Source organism: Lepus europaeus, chromosome 10 (genome assembly GCF_033115175.1).
Source record: "Lepus europaeus isolate LE1 chromosome 10, mLepTim1.pri, whole genome shotgun sequence".
NCBI lineage: Eukaryota > Metazoa > Chordata > Mammalia > Lagomorpha > Leporidae > Lepus > Lepus europaeus.
In genome coordinates this window covers 122511611-122535054 of record NC_084836.1, presented here as the reverse complement: position 1 = coordinate 122535054, position 23444 = coordinate 122511611, and the positions used below count along the sequence as shown (strand labels likewise).

The following is a 23444-nucleotide window of genomic DNA, read 5'->3' as shown; positions in this document are numbered from 1 at the left end:
GACGCGGGCTGCCTGCAGCCCCTGGCCCTTGCTGCTGCCCGCCTCGCCCTCCACAGTATCGCAGGGGGGCCGGGTGCAGCCTGGCTCGGCCTCACGTGAACCCGGCAGCTCCCACAGTGCACTGCCCTGCAGCCTGCAGAACAAAGGAGGACCCAGCTCTCATCAGCCGAAACTCTAAAATGAGCTTAATTACAAGAGGCTCTTGGGTTTTCTCGGATTCAGTGATCAAACCTACTGAGAACACTGGCTTCCTCCTTGCTCTTGGCTGGGGCTCTGTGCCTGTTCAATTTTCTGCCTCCAATGGCCTCCAACTCTTCATTCTGAGGGTGTCCGAGGGGAAGGGTGGGGAGAGAGAGAGGACGTGAGGAAAACCCTGCCCCTTCCTAACACTGCACTGTGGTCACTTGTGGCCATCGTCTCCAGGGCCTGCACAGCAGGGCCTGGCTCTCTCTGGAACCACAAATCTCTTCCCGTCTGGCTCGAATGTTTCATCCCGAGTCCCCAAAGCTTAATATGCAAGCAGCCTCATCTCGCACCAAAACTGACTTTAGATGGGTTCCACTCCCCCAACCCCAACTCGCCCCACCCTCCCCGGAGACCCGTGACAGGCTGACGTGTGACCACGCGCACAGGGCAGCGAGGGAAAAGCCCACAAATCAGAGCAAACTTTCAGGGTTTTTTTATTATGCATTTGACAGCATCTTCTGAGTGTTCGCACAATGAATGGGCTTCTCTCCGGGACATCACCTTGCCACGGCGCCAACAGTGCACACTCACAACTGTCATCTGAGCTCTAAGGAATATGAGTTTGGATGTCAAGTCGATCCACGCACCGAGTGACTTGACTTTGAAGAGATGCACGTGAAAGCGTGGAGGCAGAGAACACTCGCACAATAAATAACCACCCCCTAAACTGCGCACGGCCCTGCCAGCATCGCTCCCCACCGCCACCCCGAGAGACACCCTCACTCCTCCACCTGCAGAGTTTAACATTCGGCCAAGGCCAGAGCTTCATCATCCGCCATCTGGAACTTCTGCACAGCGCCCTCGGCACATACTCCACTCGGGGGCCGGCTGGGGAGGTGGCAGCCTCTCCCCCGTGTGGACAGTACCCGGCCTGGCCACAGCTCCACACACCTACACCTGTGTGTGGGGGGGGGGGCAGCGGCAGTAACAGCACAGCTGTGAACTGTTGGGCGTCACAATTCCCAGCTGTTGCCAATTCTACAGATCAATAGGAATTTACATAATTTACAAAGAGTTTGTGTTCCTGGCTTATTCTGCAGCCACTCCCATAGATCTACACTAACTCATGAAAGCAGATAATCGTCTCTAACAGCCTTGCGCTGGGACTGCCTTTATGGCCGGCTTCCTGGCCACGAGGCCTGGGACCCGTACTGTGCTTGGGCCTGGGGTCTGCAGTGGACACAGAGGGTCAGCTGGTCAGGCAACTGGGCAAGAGCAAGCTGCACTGCGCACCTCGGAGCTCAGAGCCGAGACAGGAACTTTCTCCCTTACCTGTGGCTTCTCCTTCGTCTCCTTCAAGATACATTCTTTTGGTGGGTACCACGTACAGCTACAAATGTCTCCAAATCCTACAGAACTAATTCAAACCCATCAACTCCTGGACAGCTACAATCCGTGCCTCTCCAACTCCGAGCACGCGCGCGGCCTGGGTTGGGATACGGGAGCTCGGCCGTGACCATTATAAGAGGGGCACAAGCCTACATTTGCAGAGAGCGAGCCTGGACTCCACGTCCTCTCCAGGAGTCATGTCAAGGCCAGCAAGTGGCGCTGGGACTGGCCACGCCTCTCCAAAAACCATTTCCTGCAGGAACCCAGAGCTGCAGGTGTCAGGCCCCGGGGCACATCTGGGATCGCTTTACCCATTAGGGGGGTGGCTGCTGGGACCCGGGCGTTCCTGGAGCAGGGGTGGCCAGAGTGGGGGCTGGGGTGGGCATCCTGCCCCAGGCAAATGCACTCCTGGTCCTGAGAGAGGCGGAAACGTGAATGGCGCTCCAGGCAGGGCTGAGATCTCGGCAGGCCTGTTCCTGGAAGGGGAGGCAGGGAGCAGGCAGAGCGAGGCCGAGGCCGGACTGCGGGGCACAGGCGGCGGCTGGTGGTGGATTAGGGCCCACTTGCTTCCTCTGCCCTCGGCGTCAACCTATCTTGGGGAGAGCGGACAAAGAAAAACAGGTCAGGGAGCTGTGCTGCAGAAGGCGACCTCCAGAGCCGAGGTGGGGGCTGCCGTCCCGCCACAGCCCCAGCTGCTCGCTGATTTGAACCAGACCCCACGCCCGGCTCCTCGGCACTTGCTTGAACGTGCGGTGCCAGCAGAGGCCGGCCCAGCTCTGATCGCCGCGAGCCCGTGGGGGAGGGGCTTCCACTCGGTGAATGGGGACCTGGGAATCACAACCTGGACCCTGAGGAAGCGGGGACCACGGCTTTCATTCAAGGCTTTTCCCTCCCAAGGGAAGCATCTTACAGGAACACAAGGCCTGGAAGCACCCCTTCCGAGGCCCCAGTGGGGCACGTGTACCACCAGTCTCACTTCTGAACACACACACAATGACCACAGCAGAAGGAACTGCGTCTTCCATGCGGGGGCCCTGTCTCGCTGTCCCCGGAACACAGGTGTTCCTCGGGCTTCCTTGGCTCACCCCTCCCCTCCTCCAGGTCTCTGTGTCAGCGGCCCCTGGCCAGTGAGGCCACCCCACCCACCCCACCTCAAAGCGCATCCACCTGCACACATCCTAGCCCCTCTGCTCCTCTGTCCGCCCACAAAGCACCACGTGGCCACGCCGCCTCGGCCCCGCCCCTGCAGCTGCTCCACCTCCCTGCGACCCCGCCCACGTCTTCTGTATCTGGTGCCAGCTCCGCCCGCTGCACGGTTCTAGTCCCCACACTCTGCCTCATCCCGTGCTGCCACCCCGGCATCTCGAACAGCGCCCGGCACGTAGCAGGTGCTAGCGAGTCTTTGCTGAATAAACGCACAAGTGAATGAATACATGATACCGTGGACGGATGGCTTTAGTCACCTCCTGCCCTCGGAGAAAAGCCCAGGGCTGGGGCGAGGAAGAGAAGGGAGGGAAGGGGGGCCCAGCTGGGTCTGCCGCACAGACTCACGCTCTCCTGGGGTCTCTGTGCCTCGGCCCTCCCCCACCCTCTCTAGTTTTATTACAGATGCGACAGACCCCGCGCTGGGCCACAGCATGGATAGCTGCGTCTTCTCCCGCACAGCCCCTGCGGGGACCTAAGCCACCTCCAGGCTGTCCTCCTGAACTTCAATTAGCAGCCCACTGCAGACGCGCAGGCGCAGGTCAGTCCTGCACCTGCTGACTGCCGGCGACAATAAACCCAGCAGGGCTGTGGGAAGCCCTCAGGGTCTCTCTCGGGAAAAAAAAAAATGAGTGAATTAAAAAAAATGGATAAAACAAATTGGAGAGGCTTGGGTGGGGTGGGGGTGGGGCTGCCAAGCTGCTGGAATTCAGCCCTGTGTAGAGTCAGCCGGAGGAGAGAGCAGGGGCAGGGGATGGGAGACCACCTGGTGCTGTAGATGCAAAGGACAGGTGGAGGCCCCACCCGTCAGCCCCTGCAGCCTGCAGGGTGGGTGGTCAGCCAGCCCTGTCCAGGCTCAGTGAGCTCCCGGCTGCACAGCGCTGCCCCCGAGCTACGAGTGATGCACACACAGCCGCCTGGCCAGGGAGGTGGCACAGCTGTCCACTGCTCTGCCCGCCCCAAGGCCACCAGCTAACAGGCACTGAAGGTGGTGGGTGTGGCCCCCAGGAGCTCTGAGGTCCTTCTGGCTGTCCCCCTTCAAAGTGCCTCGGCGCCCCGCCACAGGACACGCGCTCAGGCAGCCTCACCTCCTCCCACGCAGGCCTCGCCGGGCCCCAGCAGCTTCGCTTTCCTCTGCTGTGTCTGGTTCTGCTGTGGTCCCGGTGTTGCTGTGGGGAGACACCAGCGCCATGAGTCAACCTGCCCCGTCGCGGGGCCACCTTCTCCCCCACCAGCTCACGAGCACACTCCCCAGGGCGCACATCTCGGGCACAGCTCTGAGGGCTGGACTCCTACCAGAATGCAGCACCTTCACACTCAGCTGTTGGCCAGGAGGGGCGGGGAGCACGCACAGGTACACCCCAGGGAGCACCTCTCAAGGCTGCAGCCAGGCTCCGAGCCAAGCTTTGCTGGCCCATCCAACAAGCACAGGTCTCCAGCTCTCTCAAGCAGACAGCTTAGAAGTGGGTTCTCGTGAACGAGTGACCCTGGGGAAGCGATACTGCAGGTCTCACGCCCAGGCGAGCATCCCCCCGTTCCAGCCTGCAGTGGCCAGGCACAGACACGGAGCACTGAGGCCGGGTGACCCCATGAGCGGTGCGCTGTTTATGAAAAAGCAAGGGGCCAGCGCTGTGGCATAGCTGGTAAAGCCGCCCCCTGCAGTGCCAGCATCCCATGTGGGCGCCAGTTCGAGTCTCGGCTGCTCCACTTCCAATACTGCCCTCCACTATGGCCTGGGAAAGCAGCAGAAGATGGCCCAAGTGCTTGGGCCCCTGCACACGCCTGGGAGACCTGGAAGAAGCTCCAGACTCTTGGCTTCAGATGGGCGCAGCTCTGGCCATTGCAGCCATCTGGGGAGTGAACCAGTGGATGGAAGACCTCTCTCTCTCTCTCTCTGCCTCTCCTTCTCTGTGTAACTCTTTCAAACAAAGAAATAAATCTTTAAAAAAGAAAAATACACACTTGGTGGGGGTCCAATCCTCAGTCTTTGCGTGGTGGTAGCCGTGGTCAGATTCCGGGGAAGTGCTGTTCAGGCCAGAGGAGACCAGAGGTGGCCACGGCTCTGCCCCGCACGGCCCCAAGGCTGGGGGACACCACGTCCTCCTTTCACTGGCATGCAGGACCCCTGTGGTCAGGACCCAGCTGGGCCACCCGCACCCACCTCTGCGCTGCTCCTGCTCTGGCCTGGTCCTGGACAGGGTGATTTGCATCTGGATTTACGAGGGACTGGGGGTGGCCTACCTGCGGGTGTCCACGGCCTGGGAGCAGAAGCGCGTGCAGGCCTTGTCCTCTCTCCCCACACAGCGGCAGCGCACGGGGGTCTGCGGCGAGGGCTGCTCGCTCCCTGGAAACGGCCCCACGGCCCGCTTGCCCCGGAAGCCTCCTCTGTAGCTGGACAGTCCATAGGGCACGGTCTGCCTGGAGAGCACAGGGTGATGTCAGGGGAGCGTGCACGGGCCCCGGATGGCACACGGGAGGTGTCGCAGGAACCCACGTGCACCCCTCATCCCCAGGTCCTGGTCTGTGGATGGTTTTGGAGTGAGCTGTGCAGCCCAGCATTCTGCACCCCAGAGGCTGTGAGCTGGGCCAAGCGATGGAAGGGTCCAGCGGGACTCCCCCAGCGGCCGCCCTCTCGGGAGCCAACCACCAGGCGTGTGCCCACCTGAGGCACTGCACACCCCATCAGTGCACGTACACACGTGCACCAAACCACGGCTGGCTTGCGTCCCTCCCGGGCAGGTCCTGTTCCCCACCCGGAACGCTCCTCCTGGGCCTCCGCCTCACCCACTGGAAAGCTGTAAAGTGATTCTGCAGACGCGGGGTGCCCGGTCTTCACATGATGAACCAGACAAGGGCGTGTGGGTGACCCTCGTGCTGGGCCCTGTCTGGATCCCGCACAGCACCGGCTTCTGCTCACCAACACTTACAAAGCAACCAGCACCTAGCGGCCCCCTTAACGCTGCCTGGACCAGAGCCGGGCGCCGTCCCAGGCAACTCTGCCCACTGGGCTGGGTCTGCGCTCACTGCTGGTGACAACCCCACAGCTAGGCTTAGTATTGCTGACAGCGTGCCACGGCGCTTCCTCCCATCACAGGGGACCCTGTGTGCCCGCCGGGGTGCCCCACTGTCGCCCAGGCCATCCCACGGAGCATGCAGCTTGTGTTGGGAACCCACTTACAAGGGAGAAAGGTCTGAAACCACACCCAATGCCCCTCACAGCTGCGTCGGGACAGGAGGGTGGGGGCACAGATCCAGGCAGTGAGCACTGGATTCTGGTTCTTTTACTTCTGCACATGCAAACTGGCACTCTCTCCAGGGAAGAGAGAGGACTGCAGGCGGGGTCGGGGGACATCAAAAGCAGAGGCCGGGTTCACTAACACCGGGGCCACGACACGGGTCAGCGAGAGGAAATGGATGTGGCCCGAGCCGCTTTCCCAGTAAGCGCTGGTTTTCCTGCTTGGTCCCCAAAGATCCGGCCACCTTGGCCTCCACGAACCCCATGAAGCATCACCAATTATCCACCTCAAAGGGTGTCCTGACGTCCTCTCTGCACTTTAAAAATAAAATCAAATTGAATTTCTCTTCATTTGAAACACACACCATGGAGCCTGGCCGGCGTGGTGAGGGCAGAGGCGGGGCTGCCCACAGTGATCTGATGCCTGGAGCGGCCTCCCTGCTGGGCAGGAGACCAGAGCCAGGGACTCACCCCAGCCTATTCTTCCTCCCTTGTTCTCCTCTCCCCAGGCGCCTGCAGAGAGAGCATTGTGGTGTGCTCCCGACAGGGGCAGGCCCAGCCACTGGGCAGTCCCGGCTCATAAAGCAGAGACAGGAAGCAGGGGACAGGCCTGCTCTGGGCGGACCCTGCGCTGAACCCCCCCCCCCCAGCTTTTCTCAGCAACAGGAGATGGGGGAGGGGCGCAAAGACAATGCAGACACCGTCGGGAGCCAGGGTTGGGCTGCAGGGGTGTTTTTCCAGTGATGGGGTCCCACAAAGTCTCCAAGTGTTGATGCTGACCCGGCCCCTGTTTCTGGGTGAGAATTACGCACTAGGAGTGACGGTGTTCCCGTTTTTCCATCAGCGGCGAGACCTGGGATTCTGACTCCGCCTTCAGCCGAACAAGCGTCCGCAGGGCACCAAGCGCTCCGGGGAGGACACGGCCAGGCGGGGACACACCCAGCACTGCCCCAGCACCCAGCCCTCTCCTTCCCCACGAGCCCCTGCCCTGGCCTGGGCTGTCCAAGGGCTCAGAATGGAGCTTCCCATGGCTCCTGGCTCCAAACATTGAAAGAAGGCAAACCACCCCGAGGAGCCCTTAGAGAAAGGAGTCCCACGCCCCTCCCGGGACACATCCCAACATCTCCAGAGTCCAGCCTTGAATTCCGAATTCTGGGGACCCTTGGAGTTCCATGAGAAACGTAGCAGCCCAAGGAGACTGGGTGCCTTCTCTTCACTCTGGCTCCATCCCACACCAGAGGGCCTCGTCCAGGCTGCACGCCCTAACTCCCCCCCCACCCGCAGACAGCTGCCCCGTGGGCCCTGCAGGACAGGGGACCAGGGCTATGCACCCGGAGCCCCGTGCTGGCCCTGACTCTGAGAACCTGGCAGTGCACAGGCCCTGGACATGGTCTTACATCAGGACCCCGAATCCCAGGAACCTGGTCTAGAAGAAGGGGCACATGGCTTTGGTTCTCACGGACTCCTTGCAATGGGTGAGGACACACACAAAGGATCCCAGGAGGCCCCCTAACCCCCTGGAAGGTGTCTGACCTCTTTTGTATCCGTCATGGAGCTAGCCAAGGTCGGGCAAATAAAAACTGTTGGTTGAGCAACCAGCAGCTAATTGTGAGATTATTCTATACAGGGATTCTTCTCGCTCTACAGGGTTCCATAGCCACACAAGCCATCACCAAGGATCTCCAACATATGTTGAGCCTTATTGCAAGTGCGTCTGTGCCTTCAGTCCACAGCTACTGGGAACAGCTGAAGGAGGGCCAGCAGCCAGCGTGCACAGGTGTGTGCAAGGTGCACAGAGCGCGGAGAGCGACTGCCCAGCAGCTCCAGCATCAGGCTGGAAAGTGCTTACACGACGGTCGCCCCACCCGCTCGGCGGTTTCCGGATTGACTAAAGGACTGCTGGGCAAATCAAAGGAGACGCTGCCCGAACAGCTCGCAGCAGTCAACGGCAAACGAAAGCCGGCTACCGGCGTGGCTTCTGGGAAGCGAGTGCCCCGTGTCAGGCAGACAAGTCCCCCCTACCAGGCCCACGTTTGAGATACGTGGCCAAGCAGTAAAGCAGGGCAATGAGGCGGCCCAGACAGCACAGCGGTGCCGGCGTCACCGCTCCACCGCAGTCACGCCGTTGCCTTGGCCACCGGCTCCTGAACGCGGAACAGGACAGCCTAGCGGCGCAGCCGTGACCACGACGTTGGATGGGCGGAGAAGCTCTGACCGGCAGATTCACCGCGGTTGTCCCAGCCTGGTGCTCCATGAGCGCGGCTCAGAGGACGCAGCTCTTCGTGGACGGGTGCAGCTCCTCCTCCTGTCACTGTTCCAGGTGGACACACAGCCCCACACACGGGAGGGGCCAAGGCCAGGGCGTGTCCAGACGGCAGCCAGCAGGCCCGCGTGTCTGTGACACACTGCTCTCCACTCACACACTCACAACGCCGCGCGTCTGTCGGGAGGTGAGGGTGACATCAGAGGCTCCCTCGTTCTCCGCGCTTCCCAAGTGTCCCGTGGAAGTGTGACGAGACGCCAGCTCCAAGCCTCCCAGGTTCATCCTTTCTCTGCACAGCCACACCGAGACCACTGGACTCCCCTCTACAAGCGTTAAATCCGGAAAATGGCTTTTTTTAAAGATTGATTTATTTGAAAGGCTGAGTTATGGGGCGTGGGGAGGGGAGAAGAGGGGAGACGGGGGGAGGGGGAGAGAGGGAGGAGAGGGAGAGAGGAAAGGCGGGGAGAGATCCCTCTGCTAGTTCACTCCCCAGATGGCCACAACGGCCAGGGCTGGGCCAGGCTGAAGCATCTTCTGGGTCATCCACATGGGTGCAGAGGCCCAAGCACTTGGGCCATCCTCTGCTGCTTTCCCAGGCCTGTAGCAGGGAGTTGGATAGAAGAGGAGAAGCCGGGACTCGAACCGGCACCCATGTGGGATGAGGGCACTGTAGAGTCCTACTACACCACAACCCGGGCCCCAGGAAAATGACTTTTTAAGAAAATTATGTTTTCAGGTTCGGTGCTGCCTTTCTACAAATGAACACACAGTGTCCCCATCTCTCTAACCCTGAAGCCAGCTTCTGTGCCCGCAGTGGCAAGAAGAGACACCGATACCCACAGCGGTGCTGTCGGGGGTCAGCCAGCACCGTCGCCGAGCACAAATGCCACGTTCTCAGCAGATGACCAAACTGCCATTCCCCCTAAAAACCAGTGTTCACCCCGGCCCCCACCACTGAAAAGCATTCAGGGGACATTTATCTAAGTCTCCTGCACGTGCAGGACTGGGCTGGGCTCTGGCCCACGTGGTTATCACCCGGCACGCAGGTCAGCACATCAGCCTTCGGTCAGCTTTGTGCAGTCTGGTTTGGTCTGGAAATTTCACAAAAACATCCCAATTCCCAGCTTCCCCTACAAAACTGGAAGCGGTGCTGCACCAGCGCCATGTTCCGACACGGCGTCCATGACGTGGGGCCCAGCCGTACGCACACGGTATCCCCGCCCCCCAACAGCTCCACACCTGCCGCTTCGTATTGCACGCGTGGCCCTCTTGGGCATCTAAGTTTCCTAGTTCTGGGCTGGTGGTCTGTCCCGCAGGGCGAAGTCAGCCACTCACAAAATTGGTCCCCGATGCCGCTTCTCTTAACGGATACAGGAGTAGCAGCTTTCACTTAAAAAGCCCGAGTCCTGGGGGTGGGCTCGGCCTTGCAGTCAAGACGCCATCAGAGGGCCTGGTCTCCTTCCTGGCTCCGTTCCCCATCTCACCTCCCCGACGAGCACCCAGCGAGGCTCGAGCAGGGAGGTCCTGCACCCATGTGCGAGACCTCGAGCAAGCTCCTGGCTGGGTCCTGCCCGTGCCCTGGCTGTGGTGGGCATTTGGGGATCTCTCTCTCTCCTCCTCCTCCCTTCAAATATGTAAAATTAAAAATTAGAAGAAAAAACACACTCAAGGCCAGCTGAGCAGCCCCCACACCCCCAGCGCACTCAGGGGCTGCCGGCCCCACACCCCAGCGCACTCAGGGGGCCCCCCACCCCAGCGCACTCAGGGGCTGCCGGCCCCACACCCCAGCACACTCAGGGGCTGCCGGCCCCACACCCCAGCGCACTCAGGGGCTGCCGGCCCCCCACCCCAGCACACTCAGGGGGCCCCACACCCCCAGCACACTCAGGGGCTGCCAGCCCCACATCCCCAGCACACTCAGGGGCTGCCGGGCCCCCTCCCCAGCACACTCAGGGGGCCCCACACCCCCAGCACACTCAGGGGCTGCCAGCCCCACATCCCCAGTGCACTCAGGGGCTGCCGGCCCCCCACCCCAGCGCACTCAGGGGCTGCCGGCCCCGCACCCCAGCACACTCAGGGGCTGCCGGCCCCACACCCCAGCACACTCAGGGGGCCCCCCACCCCAGCGCACTCAGGGGCTGCCGGCCCCCCGCCCCCAGCGCACTCAGGGGCTGCCGGCCCCACACCCCAGCGCACTCAGGGGCTGCCGGCCCCCCACCCCAGCGCACTCAGGGGCTGCCGGCCCCCCACCCCAGTGCACTCAGGGGCTGCCGGCCCCCCTCCCCAGCGCACTCAGGGGCTGCCGGCCCCCCTCCCCAGCGCACTCAGGGGGCCCCACACCCCCAGCACACTCAGGGGCTGCCGCCCCCCACCCCAGCGCACTCAGGGGGCCCCCCACCCCAGCACACTCAGGGGCTGCCGGCCCCCCACCCCAGCACACTCAGGGGCTGCCGGCCCCACATCCCCAGCGCACTCAGGGGCTGCCGGCCCCACATCCCCAGCGCACTCAGGGGCTGCCGGCCCCACACCCCAGCGCACTCAGGGGCTGCCGGCCCCACACCCCAGCGCACTCAGGGGCTGCCGGCCCCACACCCCAGCGCACTTAGGGGCTGCCGGCCCCCCACCCCAGCACACTCAGGGGCTGCCGGCCCCACACCCCAGCGCACTCAGGGGCTGCCGGCCCCACATCCCCAGTGCACTCAGGGGCTGCCGGGCTTTGCTTTCTTCTGAAGCGGGAAGAACAACACAAGGAGGCCTGTGGGCCCAGGGAGTCCACTGCAGACGGCAGAGCCCTGCCAACGGGTCCTGTGGCCACAAGGAGAAACAGCTGCTTCCCATGAGCAGAGAGTCGGGGCAGCCCCCCGCTGCCTGGCACCAGCGGTCACCGGATACTGCCTCCCACTGCTCCCTGGAGGACCGTCTCCAGACCCTGACACGCTCCACTGCAAGATTTTATTAAATGCCTGCCTGTGAAGGCACCACTCACCACCTCCCGGCTCGGAACTCTGTTCTGGGGCAGGAGCACGCCCGTGACCTTCACGTAGTCTCTCTGTAACCTCAGCCGGCAAGAGGGCGGGCAGACCCGGTGAGCAAGGCAGGACGCAGCAGCCACAGGAGCAGCCCAATCTCCAAGGCCGGTGAGAGCGCCTCGTTACACCTAGTTGGCGCCAGCTGTGTGCACACGCACACGCACGTGTACATGTGTGCACACGCTTAGGCCAGGAGCACACACTCTGAAAGGACTCAAAGCAGGGGTTAGTCAGAGCCATCATGTGTCCCTTTGTCTCCTAGAAGCCAGGCTCGCATTTCCCATGGGAATCGCCACCCCTCCACACACACCCTACCCTGCATGGTGTCGGGGCCGAGGGACTGTCCGGTGACCTGCCACCTCTGTCCGGTCCCTAGGATGGGTCAGGGCCACTCTGACCCCAGGTCCTGAGTGGAGACACCCAAGTCCGCAAATGCTCCGGAGTCTTGTCCGGGGGGCGGGCCCTACAGCCCCAGCCCCAGCCCAGCCCCTCCTTCTGCTCCTGGGGCTCCTCCCCCGGCCCCCCGGGGACATCCTGCATCCCGCAGGTAAACGTCCTTGTCCTAGGTTTCTGCTGCTCGTCACCGTGGACTCCACGGCCATCGGGTGTGACAGGAAGGCCTGCAGCCTCCCAGCTGCTGGGACACACAGGAACTTTCCTCACTGCGACAGCACCCCCTCCCCAGCCCCGGGCTGGCCGGAGGCCTTTCCTCCCAGCTGTGCCCACTGTGAAATGCCTTGCTTAGCTCGGCCCCTTCTTCAGCAGGTGGACGTGAGCGAGCTGTGCTCTGAGCGCAGCCCCTGGACACCTGGCCGACCCCACACAAGCCTTGTCCTCTGCTGAACTCATCTTTCGCACGTGGGAAAGCCTGCTGTGGGCCAGGCCTCGTGCCAGCAAGCCCCAGGGAAGCACACAGCCTGGGAAGGATCTCGTGATACAAGCAGAAAACACACGCATGCAGGCTCCGGCCCCAAGGCTGCGACGCAAACCCCAGGCCCCACGAGCCTCCCGAACGCAGCACTGGAGCGGCAGCTTGACTTCTGCTGAGGGTAATCCTCCCAGCTCCAATTAGATCTCAGGGGAGACCCCTCACCCAGCCCCCCGAGGGGGCAGGTGCACCCCCGGCAGGCCCCACAATTCCCGAGGACTTGCAGAGACGCCGCGAGCCACGCGCCTGGCTTGTGGACACTTTTTTTTTTTTTTTTTTTGACAGGCAGAGTGGACAGTGAGAGAGAAAGAGAGGAAGGTCTTCCTTTTTGCCGTTGGTTCACCCTCCAATGGCCGCCGCGGCTGGCGCATCTCGCTGATCCGAAGCCAGGAACCAGGTGCTTCTCCTGGTCTCCCTTGCGGGTGCAGGGCCTGAGCACTTGGGCCATCCTCCACTGCCTTCCCCGGCCATAGCAGAGAGCTGGCCTGGAAGAGGGGCAACAGGGACAGAATCCGGCGCCCCAACCAGGACTAGAACCCGGTGTGCCGGCGCCACAAGGCGGAGGATTAGCCTGTTAAACCACGGCGCCGGCCAGGATTGTGGACACTTTTGAAGACAGCCGGCCCACCCTCACAAGGGAAGAACCCCTGGGTGAGTACCCAGGACCAGAGTGCGTGGGCATCTCCACAACATCACAGGGGTCTTAAAGCCCCAAGAACAAGGCCATCCCTGGGACACATGGGATCTGGCGTGGCGCACTCCCTGGTGGGGAGGAGCCGCCGGGCTGGGTCTGCAGGAATCACCATGCGCTCCTGCTCACCTGTGCCCCAGCATCCTTCACTCCCACACCTCAGTCACAGGTATCTGTTACAGCAAAGAAGTGCGGAGGTCTCCACTCGCCATCACCTCCAGGCCACCCCGAGGCCCCCGAGTGCACGGCTTCCCACTGGAACAGCCTGGTCTTAGGACCACCTGACGTGCACCAGCCACGTCTGGGATCACCTTGCCCAGGCCACGTGAGCTCCCTCCCTGGCTGCACAGTCGCTGAGACTTCCCTGGGCTGGTGGCACCCTCCCTCCGGGCCCAAGAAAGGGTAGGGCTGACCGGTCCTCTGACCCAGCTCCGAATTCCAGCTCACCATCGCTCCAGCGTCTCCCAACGGCACAGCCACAGAAGGCCTAGTGTCGCAGCTGATTTCTCAACAATGTTGCAGTGGATTCCACCACAGCCTAGACTCCGGGAACAAAACTACAACTGCGTGTGGGTGCCGCCCCGCCCGAGCTCAGAGTGTCCCAGGATCTCACCAACCACATCTAGAACGCGGTAGCCCAACTGTTTACTCTCATCTGTGACCTACTACCCTACGGCTGGGCTTAAAAATAACCCCCAAGTCACAGAATTTATCAGTGCATCAGCTCACTGGGACTCAGAGCCAGCCCCCCTCGGCCCCCCAACCTCAGCACACGCACTTGAAAGGATCTGCAGGAGCCACCAGCAGTCAAAGGCAAGAAGAAGGAAAAATGCCCGTTTCGGGGAGTGGTGCAGGGTCTTCAGGAGTTACAACTCAAAAACGAACAAACAAGAAGAGTCTGACACTCCTCCCACCCGTACGTGGGCTGTCTCAGAACCCGCCAGGCCACCCGGTTCCCCCAATCTGCGGCACCCAAGGCACCAGATGAGCCAGTGTAGAGTTTCCTTCCCCAACTGCCCGTGACCCTGAAGCATTCCAGGGCGCGAGGAGGCAGGGAAGCCCCCGCCGGCACGGCCCGCCTCATTCTAACTTTATGCAAAGCTGAAGACAGACGAGGCCCAGCGTAGCTCCCAGCAGTGGGAACCAAAGGAGCAAACAGGGAGCAGGTACTCGTGCAACGACGGGGTGTTGGCAGAGGGATAAAATAAATGCCGAGAGCACCCACGGCTCTTTAAACAACCCGCAGCCAGCAGGGAAGACACCCTGGCTAATCTTCAGAGCCTGCACGGTAGGGATGGCAGTGAGCTTCGTGAGCCAGGCTGTCCGCCGCCAGGGCGACTGGCGGCCTCCCTGAGCCCCGACCTCACTGTGTCCTCGGGTGCAGCTGTCATGGTGTCGCCAATGGATCCAGCCCTCACCGCAGCTGGGGAAGACTTGAGTCCCTCAAACAAGCAGCTGGGGCCAGGGCCAGCCCAGGCCAGCGAGGCAAAGCTGACAAGCTCATGGGCAGAGCCCGCCTTTGTGAAAAGTGCCCATCTTTTGTTTATGGGGAACTTTTGGCACTCAGTTCAAGTCTCTGAAAATACCGCATCCCATGTTACCAACTCTTCCTACAGAGTTTTTGCCCCAGGAACGCCTTGCTCACCCCATTCCCGCCTCGGTCCAGTAGGACCCCACAGAAATAAGATTGACACAGATCCCAAGATGACACACACCCCTCTGCTTCCTCACCTCTGACTCTTGGCAAAGCTCACCACGACTCCCCGAGCCATGGGGCAAAACCTCACCAGCGGGGCCATTATTGCCATGGGCCACATCCTCACATCTGTCACTGGGCCTTCCTCACTGACTCATAGAACAAGTCTGTTTCTGGTTTTTACATTACTGGGCCCGGGTCCAGGGCTCCCTGCTGACCCTGTAGTTAGAGCCTTCAGAAGGGCTCTTGCTAAGTCAGCCCGAGCCTCCAAGCCCTCCGGAAGCTCCCGGCTCTCCCAAGGCTCTGCGCTGGGGCCCCTCTGTGTGTCCTTGGGGGACCTGGTGGGTGAGAGGCACCACCACACTACACCCGCACAAGTGGTCATCCACGTCGTGGTCATCCCTACCTCGCCTGGCCATTTTCGGGATTTATTTAACTCTAAAGTAAAACAGATTCCTATCCGAAAGGAGCCACAGCGTCTGTGTGTGCCTCCGTGTGCCTGTGTGTGTATGTGCGTGTGTGTGCCTCCGTGTGCCTGTGTGCGCCTCCGTGTGCCTGTGTGTGTATGTGCGTGTGTGCATGCTGGAAGAAATCTGGTTTCAACTTAAACCTCATGTGGAAGGAGCACAGATCCCTTTCTTAGGTGAAGCGGGGCCCCGGTGGCTGAGCGGGGGTTACACGGGTTCACCGTGGGCCTTGCGGAGAACGTGAGACAGCGGGTCTCGCGCGGGGCTGGGGGGCTGGGGGCTGAGATCATAAAAGCCAGCCCGGGTTGCAGCCTTGGCGAGGAGCCTCCCTTAAGGAGAAGGCATTGTTTGCCTTGCAGCTTCCTCTGTTTTAAATTCTTGCACCAGAGATGTCAGAGCGTTCGTGTGATGAAGGCCAAGTTCCCGCTGCACCGCCCCTTTCATCTCGCAGAGATCCAAGCTCCCCCGGGGGCATGCGGGGTCACAACCCCTGTGCACCAAGCTCTCCGGCTTCACATCAGACTCGAGTGGGGCTCGGCTGCACTTCCACCAGGCTCATGCCGGCTCAGGGTTCCTGGGATCTAACACGGGCCGACCTCTCCAACACACTCCAGAGGGCAGCGGCGAGACCCCTGGATTTCAGGGGAACACCTTGCCCTCCAGAATGTGCTAGTAAAACCCGAAATGGGGATGCGACCATGTGCTGGATTTCCAAGGAGGGGACAGAAACAGTTCAGACAGAAAAACCCTCATGAGTGAGACCATGGCTGTCAGGGCCCCGGTCCATCTGGGTCCCAGTCTATCCAGGTCCTGGTCTGTCTGGGTCCCAGTCCGTCTGGGCGCTGTTCTGTCTGAGTCCCCGTCTGTCTGGGCCCTGGTCCATCTGGGCCCTGGTCCGTCTGCGTCCCCATCCATCTGGGTCCCCGTCCTTCTGGGCCTCGTCCGTCCAGCCGCCACCCTCTCCCTTTCTGTGTCCTTCTCTCCACAAACCCGCAGCCATTGCATTGCCCAGGATGGAGGTGTTGACAGCTGGCCCCTGACACCCACTTCAGTCCGGGACGAGGTCAGTGCGATGGGGAATGAGGGTCCAGAGACCCTGTGGGGTTTCCAGCATCGCGTTCACTCTAGGAACCTGAGGCGGCAGCAGCCCCCGGGTGTTTAACAGGTTCTAAACTTGTCCTGAAATGACAACACAGCCACAGCACCTGCCTCCCCGCCCCCCAACATCCCGAGGCCAGCAGAAGCAACAGGGGAGGAAAAAGGAGAGGCAGAAAGGGTGGAACCAAATCCCATACCGGCCTAACAACCTTTGGCCACGGGCGTCTTTATCACACTGCTTATCAGCAAGGGAGACAGCCAGCAGGCCTCGCTGGGCCAGTGAACCTGGCGACACCGGGCACGCCCGCACACCGCAGCCACCGTCTCCGGGGGCAGCGGCCGAGGCGGCAGGCTGGCCTTGTGGTCCTCCAGGGGCTGAGCGAGCCCGGCTCACCTGGCCAAGGAGGTCGCCTCCTACAGCCCTTGGGACAGAACGGCCCACTCACTGGCGTCAGAGCACAGAACCAGCTACGGTGGGACCCGCTCCGGCCAGGGAGGGTTCCTGCCGGGCTGCAGGGGTCACCATGGCCACCCCCGTGGTCTTGGAGGTGCTGAGTGCTGGCCGCGTAGAGGCACTGTGCCCGCCACTCCCAAAGGACTTTCTCACGTCACCCCCAAGTCTTTCCCAAAGGCTCCTACCAATCTCCCCCCACCACACACACTCTACAGGTTGGGAGTCAGGCTCAGGGAGGAAATGGCTCCTGAGCAGCAGCTGCAGAACCACAGCCCAATCCATGAGCGCCCAGAGTCTCAACTCCTGCCCACGACAGCCAACCTGTTCCCCTGCAGGCAGGACTCTGGGCGAGGGAGGGGCCTAGGGCCCACCATCCCTGAACCAAAGGGCAGCACTCACTGAAAGCTGGATCTGCAAGAAGCGGGAGGAGCCACGCAGACCTGTCTCCTAGGCCTGCCCAGGGAGCGACCACACCAGGCAGGAGGTGGGCAGCAGGACCAGAGTGGGCGCAGACCTGTCTCCTAGGCCTGCCCAGGGAGCGACCACACCAGGCAGGAGGTGGGCAGCAGGACCAGAGTGGGCGCAGACCTGTCTCCTAGGCCTGCCCAGGGAGCGACCACACCAGGCAGGAGGTGGGCAGCAGGACCAGAGCGGGCAGCCGGCAAGGCCCTTTCCCTCCAACCACACACACCCCTCCCTTCGTGCCAGCGCCTCCTACAGCAAGCCGGACCCCCTCGTCTGCTAGGAGGGCATCCGCACAACCCCCACCCCGTCTCTCCCGAGGGCTCCATGAGGCTCCATGGGCAGCCGTGTGCTCCTTAGCAGGCTGGGAACGTATTTCTAGAATGCCACTCAGGCCATGTCATGGACCAAGGCTCTGGGCTGGTGCTCATGCTGCGAAGTTTGCAGAAGGCAAACACGACGATCCTGGAGCCACACACACCGGCGAAGCACCTCCACCGAAAAGCGCTCAGCCAGCGGGAGCAGCCAGGTGCAGGGCCACGGCGGTCATCCCACCTGGGGCCCAGCCCAGCTCCTGGGCAAGGAACTCCACACAGGGGCGCTGCATGCATGGATGCAGGTGCATGCTGGGAAAATGGACCTGTAGCAGGTGCCGGAGGGCAGGCTCTAGAGCCAGACTGCTGGGCCGGAGCACCTTTCCCCACTCTCCTCCGGGAGCTGCCGCCTGACTGACGGGCTTGTGACGAGCGACTCGGGGAGCAGCCGTCTTCACCCCAACTTGCATTGCCACCACTGCCAGGGCCAAACGTCCACGACACTGCCCAGACTGACGGCCAAAAGACCGTCCCCCTGCCCCAACGAGCCGCGTCTCTGGAATGAGATCGCTGGCCTGGGCCAGCTCACGACTCGGGGTGATGCTTAGCAGGAGCCCCCACAGCACTTGGTGGGTGTGCAGCCGGGTCGTGTGTGCAGGACGCCGTTCCAGACCCGGCCACCCCCACCCGCTGCTCTTCGGCTTGGCAGTCTTCTTGGAAACGCGCTCAAAGTGCCTTCCTTAAGGACTACAAAAGGCCAGGCCAGACCATGTGGTGATGTCGCCTTTGTGTGGCAGGAGGCAAGTCTAAATGCTTTGTCAATTGTTATTATTATTATTATATTACTCTGCTTCTTTGAGGAAGAAAAGAATGCAAAACAAATGTCATTCTTGGTGGAGTAAGTAAGCCTGGCATGTTTCAGACAAGCCTGGGCAGGCAGGACGTGGCCGGACAGCAGGGACGAGAGGGTCACTCTCACAGGGCCGGACTGGGGTCTGCACCTTGCAGAAGGCGTCCAGGGGTGATGGCACCTCCCAGCCCAGGGCCACAGGGCGCGTGGGCGCCCAGACACCAGGGCAGAGCACCCGAGGCCCCCGGAGTGCGGTCAGCAGGTTTCCACCGGTCCTAATGTCACACACTCTGCCCTGCCTGGCTCAGTGCAGCCCTGCTTGTCAAGCTCACGTGGCTCATTTCTGTTCGGAAAACATGGTCACTGCCACAGCGTCACAATGTCTCCCTCGGATGTCCTTGGCGGGGCCCTCACTCCCAGGGTGGGGAGGGACGCGGCGGACGCTGCGGGGTGTCCTGCAACCCAGCTGGCCCCCAGCTCTTCCGCCAGTGTCCCCAGCTGTAGGGTGAGGGTGGCACTGCCATCCCTGCCATGTTTGATCTTTCAGGTAAACAGGGCTGGGCCAGGCTGCCCAGGAGTTGGGTCAGCACCACGGAGATGTTTCTTGCAGGGTACGTCAGATGCCACTAGCAGGTGAAACAGTGGCTCTGAGTAAAGCGCTTGACCGTCCTTAGCGTGCCCTGACCTCAGCCGGTCAGCCAAAGCCCGGGGCGAATTCAGAAGTCCCCGAAGACGAAGGCATTGCGGACTCAGGCCTACAACTCCAACTAGCACACGGACGTCCAGCTGACTGCCCCCCCCCCGTCCCGTCAGCCAGCTCCTTACAATCCACCTGCCTGCACACACATGCACACCCATGCACACACGAGCACATATGCATGCATGCATATACCTGCACATGCAAGCACACGTGTGCACACACGTGTACATACACATGCACACGCGTGTACACACAGGTACATACATGCACACACGCCGCATCCTTCTGGACCATGCACGACTGTCCTGCTCTCCACTCCCCTCATCGCCGACTTGGCTTTTGTTTTTCTTGGCAGCGGCAGAGTTGTCGGGGAGCCGGGGGGAGCTGGGGTTCCCAACACAGCCGGCCTCCATGCTTCGCTGTGATCTCAGCTGCCACGGTGGGCCACGTGCAGGTGCCACGGGACGGATCTGCTGCTCCTGCAGAGCGTTCTAAAGGAGGCAGCAGCAGTGACAGGCAGGGTCCCGGGACCCCTCCCCACGCACGCCTACGGGCAGACGCGGGCCTCTCTCAGAAAGGCGTCCATGCGCCCTGCACAGGCAGACTTCACGTGTGAGCGCAGTGCCACAGACGACAAGGAGGGGGACTTAACCCGGGTCAGCCAGCACTGACCGGGCGTCCTCGGCCTGCTGGCCCCGACTGAAGAGGCCGGCCAAGCTCAGGACACAGAACAAAGTGGGGGAACCAGAGACGCGCAGCCCTCCGGCCCCAGGGTGCTGGCCTCGACACCACGGCTCCGTGAGGCGCACACGGGCCTGGCGAGGAAATCCCAGCACTGCTCCTGCCCAGGCCACAGGCACAGAGCCGTCCTGCTAAGACGAGGGGGACGCTTGGTTCTGGGCCACGAGCAGACAGGAGGAGGAAATCTGTCCGAGACTCCAGAAGAGAAAGGCACCCCAAGGCCAAGTGCCCCCGGATTCACACTTGAGGAGCAGGGCTCCACGGGAGGGACAGGGACAAAGCCACACCCTGGTGGAGAAGTTCTGAGAGCGTGACCAGGCCACCTGGGGAAGAGGGGTGACGAGAGAGGTGGGGCTGGGAACAGGTGAGGGAGAGGAACCCGGGCAAGGATCCTGCCTTTCCTCCACGCAGTAATGGCCCAGATCTCTCCCTCTCCCCATGTCCCATTTTCTCAACCTGCAATATTGCCGGAGATATTTTAGAAACAGCACACGGACCTACTGATGCATCGACGGAGGTCCAGAACGGAACGGGGAGGGGAAGGCGGGAAGGAGGGAAAGCCGGCCAGGAAAGTCTTCCCAATAAAAATCATTCGCTTGTCTAATTTCAAGACGCCCACGTCTGGCTATCGTCACTCCTGTTGTCTAAGTACCTTGTGGGACGCCCCACGGCCAGATTTCCTCTGTCCTGGTGTTCACAGTGAAATGGAGCAGAGAAAGCGGGCAAGAGGTAAATCACTTTGGGGAGAAAGCGACCGCGTTTGCCGTCCTGGTAGAATTCAGACGCACAGCATCGTCTCGGGCCGTGGTAGACACCTCAAACAGATCCGGCACGCTCGCTGAGGCCCGGATAGGTCTCAAGAAACTGTTCCCGCTGCCGCCGGTGCTGGGCTAGGCAGACAGGCGAAGCCGAGGTGGTCTCAGGTCCCCCTGCCTCCCCTACAACCTGCCTAGGCTTAACTTCCTTCTTTCTCCTTCCAGATCCACAGCTTGGGGCTGTCGCCAGGGCAAGGACTCGTCCCACTGTTGACCCCGTGGGGCTAACTGGGCCAGAACACAGTGCCAGGCGTCGGCTACAGGAGGGGGTGACTCTGACACTGTGAGAAGAGACGGCCATCCCTGACATCCCAACACACATCCCCGTGACCTCCCGGCGAAGGGCAAGCAGGGGGAGGGGTGCCCCTCCCCCCCTTCCTCCCTGGTGCCGTCCGGTTCCGCAGCACAATTTGTGCAACCCAGGGTGAAATGCAAAGGTGGAGCCCCCAGTCTGATTTTGCAGATGGCAAGGGCAGAAGGTGAAAGCGAGCTGGGTCCTTGTGTGCAGCCGGCTCTGCCGTCACCGGGGCCCAGCCGGGTGACTCTGCAGATCTCCATCCTGGATGTGGGCAGAGGTCTGGCCGCCTGGTTTGAGAGACACTGGGCACCTCGGGCTGACCCTCCTTTGCACTTAGTCCACGACACAATGAGGGTGAGTCCCTTCAAAGTGGCCACCCAGAGGGCTCAGAAGTTGGGGACAAAGGAACCCACAAGGGAACCAACCACAGAGGCAGCCGAGTGGCCTTCAGGCCCAGAGTTTATATCCACAGAGCACTTTCTGGCCCACGTCCTGGACCCTGGAGACCAGGAGGTCAGTGGCCAGAGCCAAGTCAAGCCCCACGCCCCATCCTGTGCAAAATGTGATGCCTCCAGAGAGGGGGCTCCAGGGGGCTGAGTGCATGGAGACGTTGGACCCTTCCCCTGTGAGAGAGCTCCCAGGGCCCCTGCGGCCTGGGCAGTGGGAGACCCACGGGAGGGCCGCAGCACCCACGCTGCCTTTGGCTCTGCGGGCTCTGCCAGGCCCACCCTGAAACTCTCTGGGGGCGGGGCTGCTGTCCAGGAATTCTAAACTCCTGGCAGCCTGGGAGGTCAGTGGGGTGGACAAGCACATTTAGCCCCTGGGGTGCGGGACAGACTTTCGGGGCTTCCTCCACCTCGGGCCAGCGTCTCGGGTGTCTAATCCCCTCTGTCGGCTCACTGCTCCCGGGAAGGGCCTCCCCGCCACCACGTCACAGGCAGGATTGGGTTTCCCCGGGGCCAGGGCCTTGGAAGGGGGCACAGCTCACACATGGACCTGCAGGCGGGTCCCGGACTGGCAGGAGACCCGGCAGGGGCTGAGGCCCCCTGGGACAGGGACGGTGAGGCGGGGGCAGGCCGGGGCTGACTCACTCCGGAGTGTTGATCCAGATGATGTCCAGGTGGCAATAGTAGACGCACTCTTTGTCCTTGTAGGTGAAGCAGGTGCACCGTCGCGCACGGCGGCGCCCCAGGTCCCCCTCGGCCACCAGCTCCTGCCCAGGGCTTCCAGGGCTGGGCCCCTTGCCTGCCGTGGGGGCCACAGTCTGCCTTCCAGGGCTGGCCACATAGTCTTCACAGTCCCCCTCAGACCCGGCTGCACGGGGGGCCCGGGGCACGCTGGTCCTGCCAGCACCCACAGCCTGGGGGCAAGGCACGAATCCTGCAAGGAGCAAAGACCAGGGGCTCCTGAGCCCAGAGTGCAGACCCCTCAACACCCAACCCGCCCGCACCTGGGATGGGGGCGGGGCAGGCCAACTCCTGCAAGGTTATCTCCAATTGTCTCACATCTCCGAGCTAAGCCAAGCCTTCCAGCAGCCAGCACAGCCCTGCACACAGTTTCCGAAAATTTTCCAAGCCCCATGCATGCCGTGTGAAGCGCCTGCAAGCTTCCTCCACGTACTCCCTGCGGAGCCTGCAAGCCATCCAAACTCGATGAAAACTTGCACGCACTCTGCTCCGGCTCTGAAACTTGGCTAGCATTCTGCAGTCTGCAGAGAGCTTCGGAGACACTGACCAAGTGAGCCAGGAGCAGCCCCCAGAGCCCACAGGGCAGGCCCTAGCTCAGCTGCTGCGCCCACCCCCGCCCCCCAGCGCCTCCAGGGGTGCGGGGCCCTCCCCGCGACGCGCGCACCTCCGCGCCCAGGTCCTTTTGTGTGCGCTCGCGCCGGGACAGGCGCGTGCCCCGGGCCGCTTACCTGCGGCGGCGGTCACTGTGAGCCCCAAAAGGAGCCACAGCCCGGGCTCCATGAACCCGGATCAGGCACGGGAGCACCGGCGCGGCAGGTCGGTCGCTGGTGGCCAGGTACAGCGGGCCGCGCGGCTCGCCGTGGGGGTTCGAGGCCGCCGGCTCGCTGGCTCGCTGCGTCCTGGGCTGCAGCCGGCAGCTGGGTGCGGCGGTCACCAACTTTCAGCGCGCGCTGCCCATCCCCGCGCAGGACTGGCCGGCTGTGGGCTCGGGCTTTTCTGGCTCCGCACCACCCCCCTCGCCTCCCCGCCCCCCGGAGGGGCTGGAGCTGCCGCGCAGGGCCTTTGAACCCCGGGCGCCCCGGGGGTCGCCGCCCAGGCTCGGGGGAACCGGCCAAGAGCTCGGCGGCCAGAGGCGCACCCAGGACAGCGAGGGGCGGGGGTGGGACGGCCGCCGCGAGGCCACGCGCGCGCGCGCGCGCGCGCACACTCACTCGCGCGCCGCGGCCGGGTCCCACCCAGGGACCTGCGGCCCCCGGCCCGGCGCGGCTCGCGCGCGGAGCCAGCGAACTTTACACTCGTGACTCACGCGCGCCCTGGCGGCTCCCATCTCTCCCGCGGTTCGGGAACAAAGTCGGCCAAGACCCCGGCTCAGCCGGGCAGGGACCCGCGGAGCCAGCGTCCTCGGCTCACAGCTGCTCTCAGGGCCATCTGAGCCCCG

The 23444-nt window shown here is 62.5% G+C and overlaps 1 protein-coding gene across 2 annotated transcripts; it reads right to left on the bottom strand.

The window, feature by feature from the left end:
• Positions 1 to 676: 676 nt before the first annotated feature.
• Positions 677 to 22822, bottom strand: EDN3 (endothelin 3). Of its 2 annotated transcripts, none has more exons than XM_062202413.1 (5): positions 22735 to 22822; positions 21911 to 22199; positions 5020 to 5196; positions 3867 to 3947; positions 677 to 2168 (listed from the first exon to the last, which is right to left on the bottom strand). In XM_062202413.1, the coding sequence occupies exons 1-5, from the start codon at positions 22784 to 22786 to the stop codon at positions 2165 to 2167; spliced, it is 603 nt and encodes a 200-aa protein (XP_062058397.1). In that variant the 5' UTR covers positions 22787 to 22822; the 3' UTR covers positions 677 to 2164. The 2 variants fall into 2 exon arrangements, with proteins under 2 accessions (XP_062058397.1, XP_062058396.1); XM_062202412.1 differs by having other exon boundaries at positions 677 to 2164.
• Between the last annotated feature and the right edge of the window lie 622 nt (positions 22823 to 23444).

Excerpts from the sequence above, each read along its gene's own strand:
- EDN3 (XM_062202412.1), bottom strand. The coding sequence starts at position 22,786 with ATGGAGCCCGGGCTGTGGCTCCTTTTGGGGCTCACAGTGACCGCCGCC. Across the intron at positions 22,200-22,734 it reads CACAGTGACCGCCGCCGCAG|GATTCGTGCCTTGCCCCCAG; the intron begins GTAAGCGGCCCG and ends TGCTCCTTGCAG. Across the intron at positions 5,197-21,910 it reads ATCTGGATCAACACTCCGGA|GCAGACCGTGCCCTATGGAC; the intron begins GTGAGTCAGCCC and ends TGTGCTCTCCAG.